Raw genomic sequence first — 15,505 nt, 5'->3', positions numbered from 1 at the left:
TTTGATTACAATCTTCTATCCACACTGACAAATGACATTTCAATCATAAGATGGCTTCTGTTTCTTGAAGTTTGGGACCCAGACAAGGTCAATGCACTTTGTCCTAGTTGCTTATAGTTTGCAGCATGGTCTAAAATATGGTTAACAGCTGATTCATTTAGACCGTACTCTCTTGCAATTTTGGCTTTGGTTATGCCTGATTCATACTTATTTATCATATGCAACTTATCTTCTAAGCTGATCACTCTACGTTTCTTCTTGATAGCTGTAGACTTGATATCATCATTGTTTCTTTTAGCATTCATTGTAGGGGTAAATAAGAAGAGAAATAAATATCCACATGAACTTCAGGCAAAGGCAGACAGTTACTAGTGAGTGGTGAGCAGCGTTGTCGGATAAACATGAAATGCTACAAGAGAGCGATACCTGGAGAGTGGTGACTCAAACTGGTTGCATATGTAGTGGGCTACATCTCGCAGCCGCGATAATTCAAATTTGGAGCGCAATAATTGGAATTTTGGTATCAAATTATAAACCGCTAATCGAGGTATTCCTATATAAGTAATTCTTTTATGTTAGAATATATATTATCTTTTGTTGTGTTTTGTATTATGAATAAGTAAAGTTAAGAAAAACAGATGACAGACCAAAAGATGACTCCCCAAACCAAAAACTTAGAGATCACAGGCATTGAAGTTTACAACAACAATGTTGGAAAACTTAAAATCTATGCAGCCTACAACTCACCTAGTAAGACTACTGATGTCAGATCTACACACCACTCTAGGCACCAAAGATTCCGCCATCATTGCCAAATATCCAGCATGGAATATAAATGATCGTACACTAAACAATTACCATCGACCCTTGAACAATGTTGGGGGTTAGGGGCACCGATCCCCTGAATTGTGTGAAAATCCACATAGAACTTTTAACTCCCGAAACACTTAACTACTAATAGCCCACTGTTGACCAGAAGCCTTACTGATAACAAAAACAGTTTATTAACATATATTTTAGATGGTATGTATATATACTATATTCTTACAATAAAGTATACTAGAAAAAAGAAAATCTCATTAAACAAAATCATAAGGAAGTGAAAATACATTTACAGTACTGTACTGTGTGTATTGATGCTGCAAGTTTACATTGTCTGTTTACAAGATGAATCTTATGTCTGTCAGTACCTACATTAATACTGTAATATATGATACAAAACACTATAGATGTTATACATATTACTAACATTAGACATCAAAAATGAAAAGATAATATGAAAACGAAATTATTCATATTTATTTACAGGTATAACGATTCATGCATTGATAATGAAGCAGCAGCATCAACAATATGATTGCTTTATGGTAGCCTAGTGCAATTGATACAATTGATTTGTGGTAGCCTAGCCTATACACTAATGAATGACTCATCATCGTCAAATTCCTGACATGTACCCTCAAGGGGGTGTACAGGATATGAGAGTACTACATGAAAAATTTACATCATTACTAACTTCCTATCTACAATTTTTCTCCAAATCAGTCTGTTACTTGTCAAGACTCCAACACTATCAGATCTTATATTTCTATTGTCTAAGGCACTTTGTATCAATCCACCATTCCACCATTTCAATCCACCTATATCTTGGTCTTCCTCTGGTTCGTTTTCCTGCCAACCTGGCAGAGAACACTTGTTTCGCTAATCTTTCCTCTCCTGTTCTTTCAAGACACGGCAATGATAGACATCGTTTTGAATACTGAGAGTGGTTTGTGAGGGACTTATTAATCTTTCTTCACCCATTCTGTTTAAGTGACCATACCACCTGAGATTAGCTCTGCTAATAATGCATTCCTGGATGCTGACAATGTCAAGTTCTTTCCTAATATCGTTTTTAATATGATATTGCCATTGATGCCATCTGTTCATGCCTCTAATCTTTTTTCAGGACTCTCATATCTGCAGTCTCTAGTCTTTGGTCAAGTGTTTTACTTCTGACCCAGCTCTCAGATCCATAAGTTAAAACTGGTTTGAACACTGTCTTGTATACAGCTAATTTAGTGTTTTGACTAATTTCTCTCTTATTCCATATGAATTTATTCAATTGACTTCCCACCATACCAGCTTTGCTGATTCTGTTGTCTATTTCTATATTTAATTTACCATCTTCAGTAAAAATCATGCCTAAGTAGCTGAAATGTTTTACTTGTTCCACAGGTTCTCCATTCACAACACAGTTGACATTTTCAATGATTCTGCATATTTTCATTGTCTTTGTATTGCTGACCTTCATACAATATCTATTACAACAGCTATTCAATTTAGTCAGAGAATCTTGCAGACTTGTAGCAGATTTATTTAGAAGTACAACATCATCCGCATAAAGCAAAGAGCTGACATTAACATCTCCAATTCTGATATCATGTTTAATACCACTTTCCTTCATAATGTGATCCATATAGATAATGAATAACAGAGGGGATAATGTACATCCTTGTCTCACACCAGATTTAACATTAAACTATCTTCCTGTAATTCCTTCAATTTAACTGCTGACTTGCAGCTCAAATAAAGACTAAATATTGCTTGATATAATGCCCATTGACACTGTATAACTGTAGCATATTGAATTGCTTCTTTCTTGACACCTTGTCATATGCCTTTTCCAGATCAACAAAACTCAAATACGGATCTTTGTTATATTCCCATGCTTTCTCAACTATTTGTTGTAAAGCGAAGATCTTCAGAATGCTGAAGTATGGTGGTAATGAATGAATCATTATAAAACTTATTTTATGCTAATTAATAACAGTTAATTTTATGCAGTTATGATTTAACACTGCATCTTTACGTTTGTTTACATTTCTCTCAACTGCAAATGGCCATGTACAGTCTGCAAGTGTTTGTGTAAGTTTTGATAAATTTTAACTTTTTATAAATAGATCTGTATATACTTCATGGGTTGTAAATGAAAAATGAGACTAGTATCTACATATATTTTATGCATTCATCTAACTTTTGCTTAATTTTTTTCAATATTTGTAAGTTATGCGGTTCGTCTCAGTTTTTTCAAATTATCGCAAATCTCCAAAACATTTTCCAATATATTTATTCATAAAAAACCACATATAAGTGGAACTGCGCAGTTCAAACCCACATTCAAGGGTCAACTGTATATTGAGGTTCAATTATATTGCAGTAGCTGGTCCCACTGAACCTACTTATGGTGCTTTTGGCAGTCTGAATGTTATGGATATTGCTGCCCTACGAAACATCAGATATCAGTATTGGCTACAAATGATTATAAGCTATCATCAGATCACAACGTTATCTTATTCAAATTGCTTATCAAGAGCAATTCTTCCTATCTCATTCCTTTATAAAGCTTGGGGAAAAATTATCCAAAGTAATCCCCGAACACACTGGTCCAGTGCCTACCATACAAAAAAAAAAAAAGGATGAAACAGATGAAGCATTAGCCAATTTCACAAATCAAATTAGCAAAACATTAACATCAGTCACCAAGACAAATTCCTTATAAGCCCAATTGTCTTCCGGATGACATTATGAATGTAATCAGAGAAAAGAACAGAGCCTGGGAAAGATATCACAAGAAACATGCTCCACATGACTGAAAAATCCTTAACAAAATGAACAATCAAGTTAGAGATGCTCTCAGAAACTACAGAAATCAAAAATAGTAAAATAAGTTCATACCTCTTAGTCCTGAAGACCACTTAATATGAAAATTTTTTAAACCCTTCATAACAAACAAAAATCTCTCCCCTCTATGTAGGCCAAACATTGTATTGTATATGCAGATGCAGAGAAAGCCGAAGTTCTTTTCAGCAATCTGGAAAAGCAGCGTAGTCCTGCATATGAAAATATAAATAACTTCATTTATAAAGTTAATCAATACAACAGACACACCTTAAGACAACCTGAAATCAATTTATAACTGATTACCCCCTACTAATCTCCAGCAGAAATAACATTATCAAACATCTCAACAAAGAAGCACCAGGACTGGATGGGTTACAAACAAAATCCATCAAATGCTCCCATGCAAAGTTATAATGAACCTTGTCAACATTATAAATACAATACTAAGATTGCAGTATTTTCCTCTGACAAGGAAAACTGCCAACATGATTCCGATACATAAGCCAGGAAAAGACCCACAGCTTCCTCTGAACTAATAACCCATCAAGTTTACTATCCAATTTAAAGAAAATTGCAGTAAAAATCATCCTATCTAGATTACAAGAAACCACAGATAAATTAAACATCATTCCAAATGAACAATTTGGTTTCCGACAAAACCATAATACAGTTCAACAAATCCACAGACTTGTCAAATATATTACTACAGGATATAACTGGAAGCAACACATTGGTACTGTATTCCTGGACACTGCAAAGGCTTTTGATAAAATCTGGCACCAAGGTCTTCTGTATAAACTTATCAAAGCAAATATATCAATAAATATGATACATCTAATTAAATCATACCCCAGCAACAGAAAAATGCAGGTCAAGATTAGTGGCACAAGTTCTACCCAACACAAAATTTTAGGAAGTAATTGTGGCTCCTCAATGTTAATAATCCTCTTGTTAATAATGCAATATTAACAAGATCTCTCTCTCTCTCCTTGCCTGGTAACCAAAAGACTCTAAGACAGCATATCCACATTTGAAAAATGGTTCTCTGATTGGAGACTTCAAGTAAACCCTCAAAAAAGCACAGCCACACTCTTCACCAGAAGGCTAGCCTCCCCCAAATGAGATATTCAACTGTTGAATACTAAAATCTCATTGCAAACAGAAACTAAATATCTTGGGATACAATTAGATCAAGGACTACGATTCAATAGTCACACCAAACTCATCTGTACAAAAGTGTTCCAAGCTATTGCTCAAATTTACCCCATGATTAACCAATGCAGCAAACTAAATACAAGAAATAAACTATTACTTTATGATGGTGGTAGAACCTATAATTGCTTATGCCTTGCCAACTTGGAGCCATCCTCCAAATTAAACATACGAAGACTACAACAAATACAAAACAAATGCTTACATATGATACTAGATGCCCCATGGTTCATCAGAAATTAACAGAATCACAAATATCCCATATATCTCTCCTTTTCTTCACACTATCAGTAGAGTTCTTTTCAAATGCATCCATGTATTTGAAAAGAACTCTACTGATCAACTGATCAAACAAGATGCAGACTATGATGAATATGACCAATACAAGCATAAAAGACTTAAGGCCTAGAGAGAGGAACGAATTCCAGATGATTGGAGTAGAACTCTCATAGTATACATCTACAAAAAGGGGAAATAAAACAATGTGAGAATTACAGAGGTATTTTCATGCTGAGTGTTCCTGATAAGATTTATGCAAGTATACTTGAGAAACAGTTGAGAAGGATTGTGGAAGGGAAGCTTGGTGAAGAACAATCTGGATTCAAGTCAAATAGAGGCTGTCGGGATCAGATCTTCACTTCACGACGAATAGTTGAGAAATTGTGGGAATATAACAAAGATCTGTATTTGAGTTTTGTAGACCTGCAAAAGGCATATGACAAGGTACCAAGATAGAAACTATTCAAAACACTACAGTTGTATGGTGTCAATCAGGCATTATATCAAGCAATTCTTAATCTTTATTTGAGTTGTAAGTCAGCAGTTTGAATTGAAGTTAATACAGGAAGATGGTTTGATGTTAAATCTGGTGTCAGACAAGGATGTACATTATCACCTGCTATTCATCATCTATATGGATCACATTATGAAGGAAAGTTGTATTAAACTGGGATATCAAAATTTGAGATATTAATCTTGGCTCTTTACTTTATGCAGATGATGTTATACTTCTAAATAAATCCACTACAAGTCTGCAAGATTTCCTGACTAAACTGAATAACTGCTGTAATAAATTTGATATGAAAATCCAGCACTGGTATGAATAGCAAGATAAAGACGATGAAAATAGGCAGAAACATTGAAAATATCAAATGCATCGTGAATGGAGAACCTATAGACCAAGTAAAGCATTTCAGCTACTTAGGCACAATTTTTAGTGAAGACAGTAAATTAAATATGGAAAATAGCAACAGAATCAAAGCTGGTATGGTAAGAAGTCAACTGAAGAAATTTATATGGAATAACAGAGAAATTAGTCAAAATACTAAATTAGCTATATACAAGACAGAGTTCAAACCAATTTTAACTTATGGATCTGAGAGCTAGGTTAGAAATAAAACACTTGACCAAAGACTAGAGGCCACATATATGAGAGTCCTGAGAAAGATTAAGGGTGTGAACAGATGGCATCAATGGCAATATCATATAAAAAAACAAGAATAATAGGAAAGAATTTGACATTGTTAGCATCCAGGAACGTGTTAGCAGTGCTAATCTCAGGTGGGTATGGTCACTTAAAGAACAGGAGAGGAAAGATTAGCAAAACAAGTGTTCTCTGCAAGGTTGGCAGGAAAACGACCCAGAGGAAGACCAAGATATAGGTGGATTGATACAGTAAAAAATGCCTTAGTAGACAGAAATATAAGATCTGATTATGTTGGAGTACAGGTAATAGAATGATTTGGAGGAAAATTGTAGATAGGAAGTTAGTAATGATGTAATTTTTCATGTAGTACTATCATAATATCCTGTACACCCTTGAGGATACATGTCAAGAATTCGATGATGATTAATATTAACCACAATTACTTCCTGAGCCTAGCTACAAATGACATGATCCGAATAAGGGTTGTAACCAGGCTGGCTAGTGACCCTTCCAAAAAAAGAAAATACTGTGCATATTTGGGATACTGAGAAATCTTGTTTGCCATATCTTGCGTAAAGGGTTAAAACAAAAATATAATTTGTCTATTATAATCTACTTTGTAGCCAAGTAAAATACCTTTCTACTATACCTCTGGGATTGTAGTTTTGTCTAAGTAAATGTATCAGAAGAATCTGATAAGTTTTAAAGTCAATATTTGCTGGATGCAAAACTAAAAGTTTATGAAAAATAATCATTATTAGGTGCGACCTAGAAACTCTAATGTGAACTTTTAGAGCAAAATGCAAGATAACAGTTACGCTATCCTTTTTTACTACAAGTCCTATTTTCAAGATCTGAAAATAGAATAATTTTTTTTTTTTAATCTAATACACTCGATCAGATTCTCTGTTTGCTAGTTCATAATGAACCCTGCCAGATGGTTTGATTGTATAAAGATACTTGTACTATTTCCATATTTAAGCAATGCATATTTACAACAATGAAACACTAATTCAATCACATTAAGAAACTTTGTTTGAACTGAAGAAAAAAAGAGTTTGAACTGAAGTACAAAAATACAAATTTGAATATAAAAAGAAGAGTAAAATAAATGCATTACAATGGAATAATTTCAAACAGGCATTATATAGTAGCTATCCCAAAATAAAACAAAATTGTGATATATATCACATCACAATTTTTAATACACTTGAGGATGACTTCTTTAAAATTTGGAATACAAAGGTAACCATTACAATTTCTGTTGGAACCAACATAATAAAGCTTCAATACGTTCTTTGAATAAGCATTCCAAACTGTAATTACAGCTATGCAGTGATATGGTATTATCCTGCTGGATCCAATGTCTAGTGTTGTCAATTTATAAGGTTTGATACGTTGGATATTCCAGCTATTCAGTAACAATTTTTAGTGAAGATGGCAAATTAAACAGGGAAACACTAACAGAACAAGTAAAAATGGCATGGTGGGGAACCAAACCAGATTAATAAATTTATATGGAGAGAGAGAAAAATCAGCCAAAGCACTGAACTAGCGATATACAAAAATAGTGTTGAAATCCAATTTTAATTTATAGATCTCAGAGTTCTGGATAGTATCAATGGTAGAATCATATTAAAACTGCCTTCCAAATAAAGTGTTGAATGCTACTGCTACTCTGTCCTTTTCTTGATCATTCTTGTCTGAATGTAACATCTTATACTTATCATTTAGTAAGATCTCACCTATTTGTCTTTTTTGTTTCAGTAATGCCAATTATGTTCATTTCCATTAATACTCCATTCTCGAGTATTAATGGAAATGAGTAGCTGACTTTTCACTGTTCGTCCTTGTTCCCTGATGAAAACAGCAAGTCTTGTTTAACCAGGAGACACTCCAGTCAGCATGAATTTTATCATGTTGTATCATCATATGCATTTGTAGTTTAAACCATTAGAGAGTACAATTGATTGGCTAAGTCCCAAATTGCCAGCCCATCCTCATTTGTTCAGTACTCAGTAAATACCTGCTAACAGGATGCACCATGGGAATGGAACAGTCTGAATTAATACAAAAAAAGGCCTGTTTCCTAACCCACACATGTACTGTCTCTACTATAATTAAAAATTTCAGATAAATTAGACTACCTCCAAACATCACAAAATCAGAATAGTAGAAGAAAATCAGGGGAGTGAAATAATGAAATACTTTAGAAAATTTTTTAGAAATGCTTTGGACAACCCAAGAAGTGACTAACTAAGCAGGATCTGAAAGCTGGGTCAGAAGTAAAACACTTGACCAAAGACTAGAGACCACAGATATGAGAGTCGTGAACAGATGCCATCAATGGCAATATCATATTAAAAACGAGGATATTGGGAAAGAACTTGACATTTTCAGCATCCAGGAATGCATTAGTAGAGCTAATCTCAGGTGGTATGGTCACTTCAACTCGAAATAATAGAATGGGCGAGGAAAGATTAGCAAAACAAGTCTTCTCTGCAAAGTTAGCAGGAAAACGACCCAGAGGAAGACCAAGATATAGGTGGATTGATATGGTACAAAGTGCCTTAGATGATAGAAATATAAGATCTGATAATGTTGGAGTCTTGACAGTAACAGACTGATTTGGAGGTTTTTTTTCATGTAGTACTATCATATCCTGTACAGCCCTTGAGGGTACATGGCAGGAATTTGATGATGAAATGTGGTATTACAGAAAATGTATACTGAAGTATATAGAAAATGCTAGCTTCAGCTGGAGAAATAATAGCTTGTAAGTAGACAACATTCTACAATACTCTTTCATACAGATTTCTTTGGTCTTCATCCACCTAATCCAAACTTTTTTTTTTTTTTTTTTTTTATGTGGATCACACTCAAGGAAGGCTTCTAATAAACCTAAAGTACATTCGCACCACGGTTGGCGACAGATTTTTTTTGTTTTTATTGATTTTGACGTATTTTTTATTTATTTATTTTTACCAAGTCTAAAAACACTGCTCTAGAGACCAAACATGGAACTTTTTTGAGCCACTTCACGTCTCCAATAAGTGTAGTCTTACACTAGGCCCTGAAATCCATCTCAAATGTGAAGACATTCACAAATATCCATGCTCAAGGAGAGATTTGAAACTGCAGCCTGTTGGTTGGAGAGCAGATATGCTAACCACTTGGCCAACCAGGCTGGTGTACCATCCCTTGGCGATTTTGGCCAAACATCTCTTCATAAATATTTGATATAATTTCATCATCTTGAGATATGTTAATGTAGTGGAAAATAAAAATCTCAGCATTTTACAGTATTTATTACTTACTTATAAATAGTAAAAATAGCCAGCACAGCATTCCTTCTGACATATGAATGACGATGTTCTAAACAGGCACGTATCGCTGGCATCAATGGTTCTAGAAGTTCTGGTTCTTTCAGCTTGCACAAAAATCTTAAAGTAGATCCACGAATAAATTCATTTGGGTGTTGAAGGTCCTAGTATAAAAAAAATAAATTAATAAATACTGGAAGTCTAATACAAAATGCAAACAGAGTATTTTTATTTTGGATATTGAATAAGAAACAGAAATGACTAATGGACAGTAAATGCATAAAAATACATCAGAAAATGAAGAAAATAAAAGCAAAAAAAGTTAATTATGCAGCTATACTTATAAAATCTATAGAAAAAATACTATTCTTTAAAATAATATGCAATGGAACAGCCATGGTGAAACTAAAGACAATGGTAGTATCTGCTGGACTGTCACAAGTGGTGGCGTGCGAGACAATCTGTTGGCAGATCAATAAATATGAGCCTAAAGAAAGGGCTTAAAAAATCTGATTTGGCATTAATATTTAAGAATGGATAAAATTATCCAGGAGTCACTTAAAAATCAAAGCTAAGGAAGAAGACCTCCACATCACAAGGAATACAGAAAACTGACTGGGGCTTTTATCTACAATGTGGCCATCCCCATTCATACTGAATGAAGGAGGATGGCCTGGCAATTTGGGACTTAGCCCCCAAATTGTTGGCTTAAACTACAAATACCCATACTATGACAATACAAGATGAGATTTCATGCAAGCTAGGGAATCACCTGGTTAAACTAGGCCCATGTTGTTTTCATCAGAGATCCAGGACGAATGGTGAAAAGTCAACTACTGGAACTAACTCCATCTAGAAGTGGAATAAACCTAATTAAAGATAACATGATGACATAATTGGTGTAACTGAGATGAAGAAAAAAAACAGGTGACATCTTACGAAATAACAAGTATAGGGTATTATATTTGAGCAATAGCAATCAAGGAAATGGACAATATACCTTATCTGTGTCTATGATCCCTCAGAAGGTTCTCCTAAAGAGGATGTGGAGGAATTTTTTGAGTCAGAATAGAAAGATGACAAAAAAAATGGAAGAACTGGTCCTTTTGGAGATCTAAACAGCAGAGTAAGAGATGACTTCCACCAACCACAAAGAAACATTTTGGGAATAGTTTGTGAAAGTAAAAGGCTAATACTAATGGTAGTATCTGCTGGACTTCTCAAGACAGACTAGTCATTACTAACACCATATTCCAACATAAAGCTGTGAACAGGATCAAGTGGAGAGAAAACACAAGAATAAGAAAAGCTGTGGAGAGTAGACAAGAAAATAACAAATATAAGAAGATATTGTTATCGACATTGACTACTTTATTGCTCATGACAACATCTTCATGCTATTTCATGATAATAACATACAGAGAATTTGAAATGGTGACAATCGCTTAGATAAAGAAGAATAAAAATGAATATCACATTGAAAAGAACAGTATGTAAGAAAGTTTTAAAAAGAATTAAAGTTCAGCAGCTTTTACAGGTAAGCTGTAGATTGCACTAACAAGGAAAAAATGAAACAGTTTGAAAATAAGAACAAAACCTTAGAGTTTCAGTAGCAAACTCTGAAGCAAACAGTGATTCAGCCAAGGAGGAATAAGGTGAAATTGTCTGCAAGGATAGAACACCATGCTGGAAACAACAGGTTAAAGAAGCAGCCATGGAACAGAAAAAAGCAAACAATGTTCCTAGCAAATAAGTCGTATCATGGAAGGTATTGAAAAAAAAAAAAAAAAAAAAGCTTAGAAATGGAAGAAAGAGTACTGTAGAAGGAATCAAAGATAAAGGTGACAAAAACTGAAGATAAGGATATCCTAGATGTCTGGAGTAATTACTTTGAAAGACTGTTGAATAAAACAAGCCGTGACATAACAGTAGTAGAAAATTTGAGATAAATGCAAATAGGAGTACACAATACTTGGATAGAAAAAGCCATCAAGCACTTGAAATGTAGAAAGGTAGCTGGAGTAGATGACATTCAACCAGAAATGCTCAAATGTGAAGATATACAAGTTTTTCACAGAAGGGTGAATTCTAGATGATTGGAGTCTACCTCTCATGGTTTCCATCTATAAAAAAGAGAATAAAGCTGAATGTGAGAATTACAGAAGAACTTCTCTAATAAGTGTTGGAGGTAAGATTTATACAAACATACGTGAAAAGAGGCTGAGAAAAATTATTGCAAAGAAACTGCAATAAGAACAAGCTAGATTCAGTCCAAATATAGTTTGTCGGGATCTGACTTTCAATTTATGACACATACTTGACAAGGATCTCTACTTAAGTTTCATATATATGGAAAAGGCTTACAACAAGGTGCCCAGAGAAAAGCTTTGAAACATCTCAATTATATATAGTGAATGGAACATTATACAGAGCAATACATAATCTATATTTAAGTTGGCAGTCAGCAGTTAAAATCGAAGAGAATGCAAGAAGATGGTTTGATGTAAAATCAGGGGGTCAGATTCTCCATTATCTTCACTCTTAATTGTCAATTACATAGATCACATTATGAAAGAAAGTGGCATTAAATCTGATGTTAGAATCAGATATCAAACTTAGCTCTTTGCTTTATGCAGATGACGTTCCCCTAAATATGTTCAGTGCAAGACTTTGGTCTTCTCCAACTAAACTGTAACAGCTGTAAGAAATTTAGCAAATCAACAATAAAAAGACCAAAAGTATGACAATAGGCAAGAACATAGAAAAATTCTGGAATATCTCAATGGATAACCTACAGAACAAGTACATTTTGAAAAATTACGGAGACAACTACCATGTTATAGAGTAAAACTTTAGTTTAATATAAACCAAAATCAACACTCGACGTTTCGACCTTCACATCAAGGTCATCCTCTGGAGCATACACAATATATATACAGAGAAACAAGCTACACTACAATCGACATGGTTTGCTAAAGTTACTGACCAACCGTTACTACAATTATTGGCCTGACCTCTGGTGAAAAAAAAAAAAAAAAAGAAAAACCTTTACTACATCAAAGCTAGAGTCTTATTATTATTACCTATTAGGTTACAAAACTAAGAGTTGGGCTGGAAAGCAACAAGTTTATCATATATATATATATATATATGATAAACTTGTTGCTCTCCAGCCCAACTCATATATATATATATATATGATACTCATATATATATATATATGATACTCATATATATATATATATATATATATATATATGATGTATTTGAGCAAAAATCTCCATCATCATCATCATCATATATATATATGATGAAATTCATCAAAAAAGAATATAGATTACAGTAAAACCATAGCCATCCCATACATTAAAGGGTTATCAGAAAAAAATCAATAGAATCCTACACCATTATAATCTCAATGCCACTTTTAAACCACCTATAAAATTAAAAAAACATATTCAACTCCTCTAAGGATCCTCTCCTCCCATTGGCACATCCCGGGGTTTATTGCATCTACTGCACCTATAACTTACCTTATATTGGTGAAACTGGACTACAATCCCTATACGTAAAAAAGAACACAAAAGACACATTAAATATAACAATTTTGGTGAAGCAGGCCTCTCAGATCATGCTCTCAACACCCAACACCAAATTGATTGGAAACGTACCTGTTCTTTACATCATACAAAAACCTGGTATGAAAGAAAATTTAAAGAAGCCTGTGAAATTCTGATTAACCACCCTAATCTTAACAATAATGGTGGCATACATATTCCAAGAATTTGGATGTCACATATTCAGCCCACGTATCCAGGATACTTTAGGAAACTATTCCATACCAATTGGTTGAAATTTATATGTATAATCACATTTTTATTTTTATTTTTTAAATATAAACTTGTTGCTCTCCAGCCCAACTCTTAATTTTGTAACTAATAGATGATAATAATAAGACTATCTTTGATGTAGTAAAAGTTGTTTTTTTTTTTTTCACCAATAACCTGTAGTAACGGTTGGTTAGTAACTTTAACAAACCATGTAGATTGTAGTGCAGCTTGTTTCTCTGTATATATTGTGTATGCTCTAGAGGATGACCTTGATATGAAGGTCGAAACGCGAGTGTTGATTTTGGTTTATATTAAACTGAAGTTTTACTCTATAACACGGTAGTTGTCTCCATAATTTTTCAAAATGTATTCTGATCACCATGTAAGCATGAAAGAAAGAAAGGATAGAACAAGTAAAATATTTCAGCTATTTCAGCACAGTTTTTAGTGAAGTTGGCAAATTAAATTAAAAAAGACAAGAGAATAAAATGTATATGGAATAAGAGAAAAATTAGCCAACACACTAAACTAATAGTATACAGACAGAATTTAAATCAGTTTCAAGTTATCTGAGAGTTGGGTTAGAAAAGCACTTGATCAAAGACTAGAGACCACAGATTATAAGAGTTCTGAAAAAAATTAAAAGAGTGAACAAATAGAAGTGACAAATCATTTTAAAAACAAAGACATTAGAAAAGAACTTGACATTGTTAGCATTCACGAATATGTAAGCAGAGATAATCTAAGGTGGTATGGTCACTTAAAATAGAAGAGGAAAGGGTTAGCAAAACAGGTATTTGATGTCAAGATAGTAGGGAAAGAGACCTAGAGTTAGATCAGGATTTAGGTGGATTGATTCAGTCAGAAATGCCTTAGAGAACAAAATCATATATACAACATTGTTCTCTAAGGCACTTCTGAATGAACTGATCTGACTATAGGAGATTGATATTAAATTTAATCATGTAGCATCACAGTAGCCTGAACATCCCTTGAGATAACATATCAGGAAATTGATAAAATTATCTAAAGATTATATTTAGATAATCAACTAAAGTTTGAACATAGAGTTAAAAAAAGTGACATTAACAAAACTCAAATAAAGTACTACTATTTCATAAGTACTTCTATTTCATTTACCTTTCTCTCATTGATCCCTACCACAGTTATTGCATTATATTCCACAATGGTGATAAACAATCAAAAAGGTCACTGGGTAATTTAACTCTTTCTTCTGATTCTCTCATTCTATGATCTGTGTTCATTGAGGTTATTCTACTATAATCATTCTTTTTATTAAAGGAATTTTTTTGCTTTGGATTTCTTTTAGCATGCTCAGATAATTTTCTCTCTTAATTTGATTGTGCATTCCTTATGATGTTGGCCACACTTCATGCTTACAATACAGTTCATGAGCTGCTAATCATCTTTTTATGTAACCCCTACTTAATGATACTACCAGGGCTGGATTAACCATTAAGCAAAATAAGCACATGCTTAAGGCATCATGGAAAGGGGGCACCACAGAATTTCTACTTTAATTAGATGATGAATTTAATTTAAATTAACTTTTAATTAGTTTTTCATTGTTTTTATCTTTTCTTACTATTACCTACTTTGTTGCAATAAATAATGACGTGCAGAAGGCCTAATAAAACTCTAACCACGTGCATGACGGTTCGTTTACACCGTATTATTGCTCACGGCGCTTTCTGGCACTACCATTGCATCAAATGAGGTAATTTTTTTATAATTAACATAACCATTTTATTTTTTATTTTCTGTTTTAGGTCTTGTTTTAATAAATTATGTCTTATAAAAGGCTCCAGAAGCAAATATAAAACAAATCACGTGGTTATCTCAGAACGCGCCTCTGGTAAAAGACCTAACTGTTGCAGAAGTGCGACTCAGGTAAAATAAGAGTTAATTAAAGCACAAGATTCAGCTGTAAGCCAAAAATTAAATTGTTTGTATGATTTTGCTTGTGATATGTGTAACTGTGTTGATTGCCACCTAATATTCAACAAAATAATCTTTTTATTTCTGTATTT

The 15,505-nt window shown here is 33.5% G+C and overlaps 1 protein-coding gene across 2 annotated transcripts in view; it reads right to left on the bottom strand.

Annotated features, from left to right (window-relative positions):
• betaCOP (coatomer subunit beta) overlaps positions 1 to 15,505 on the bottom strand; it is a 304,925-nt gene that overhangs the window by 255,413 nt on the left and 34,007 nt on the right. For both annotated transcript variants that reach the window (XM_090413127.1, XM_090413129.1), the window contains exon 4: positions 9,619 to 9,788. In XM_090413127.1, coding sequence (XP_090269253.1) covers positions 9,619 to 9,788 — 170 coding nt within the window. The remainder of the gene's footprint in view (positions 1 to 9,618; positions 9,789 to 15,505) is intronic.

The sequence above is a fragment of the Typopeltis vanoorti genome, chromosome 23 (assembly GCF_054136105.1).
Source record: "Typopeltis vanoorti isolate ZY-2024b chromosome 23, IOZ_Tvanoo_1.0, whole genome shotgun sequence".
NCBI classification, from domain to species: domain Eukaryota; kingdom Metazoa; phylum Arthropoda; class Arachnida; order Uropygi; family Thelyphonidae; genus Typopeltis; species Typopeltis vanoorti.
This window is presented reverse-complemented; position numbering and strand designations above follow the sequence as displayed.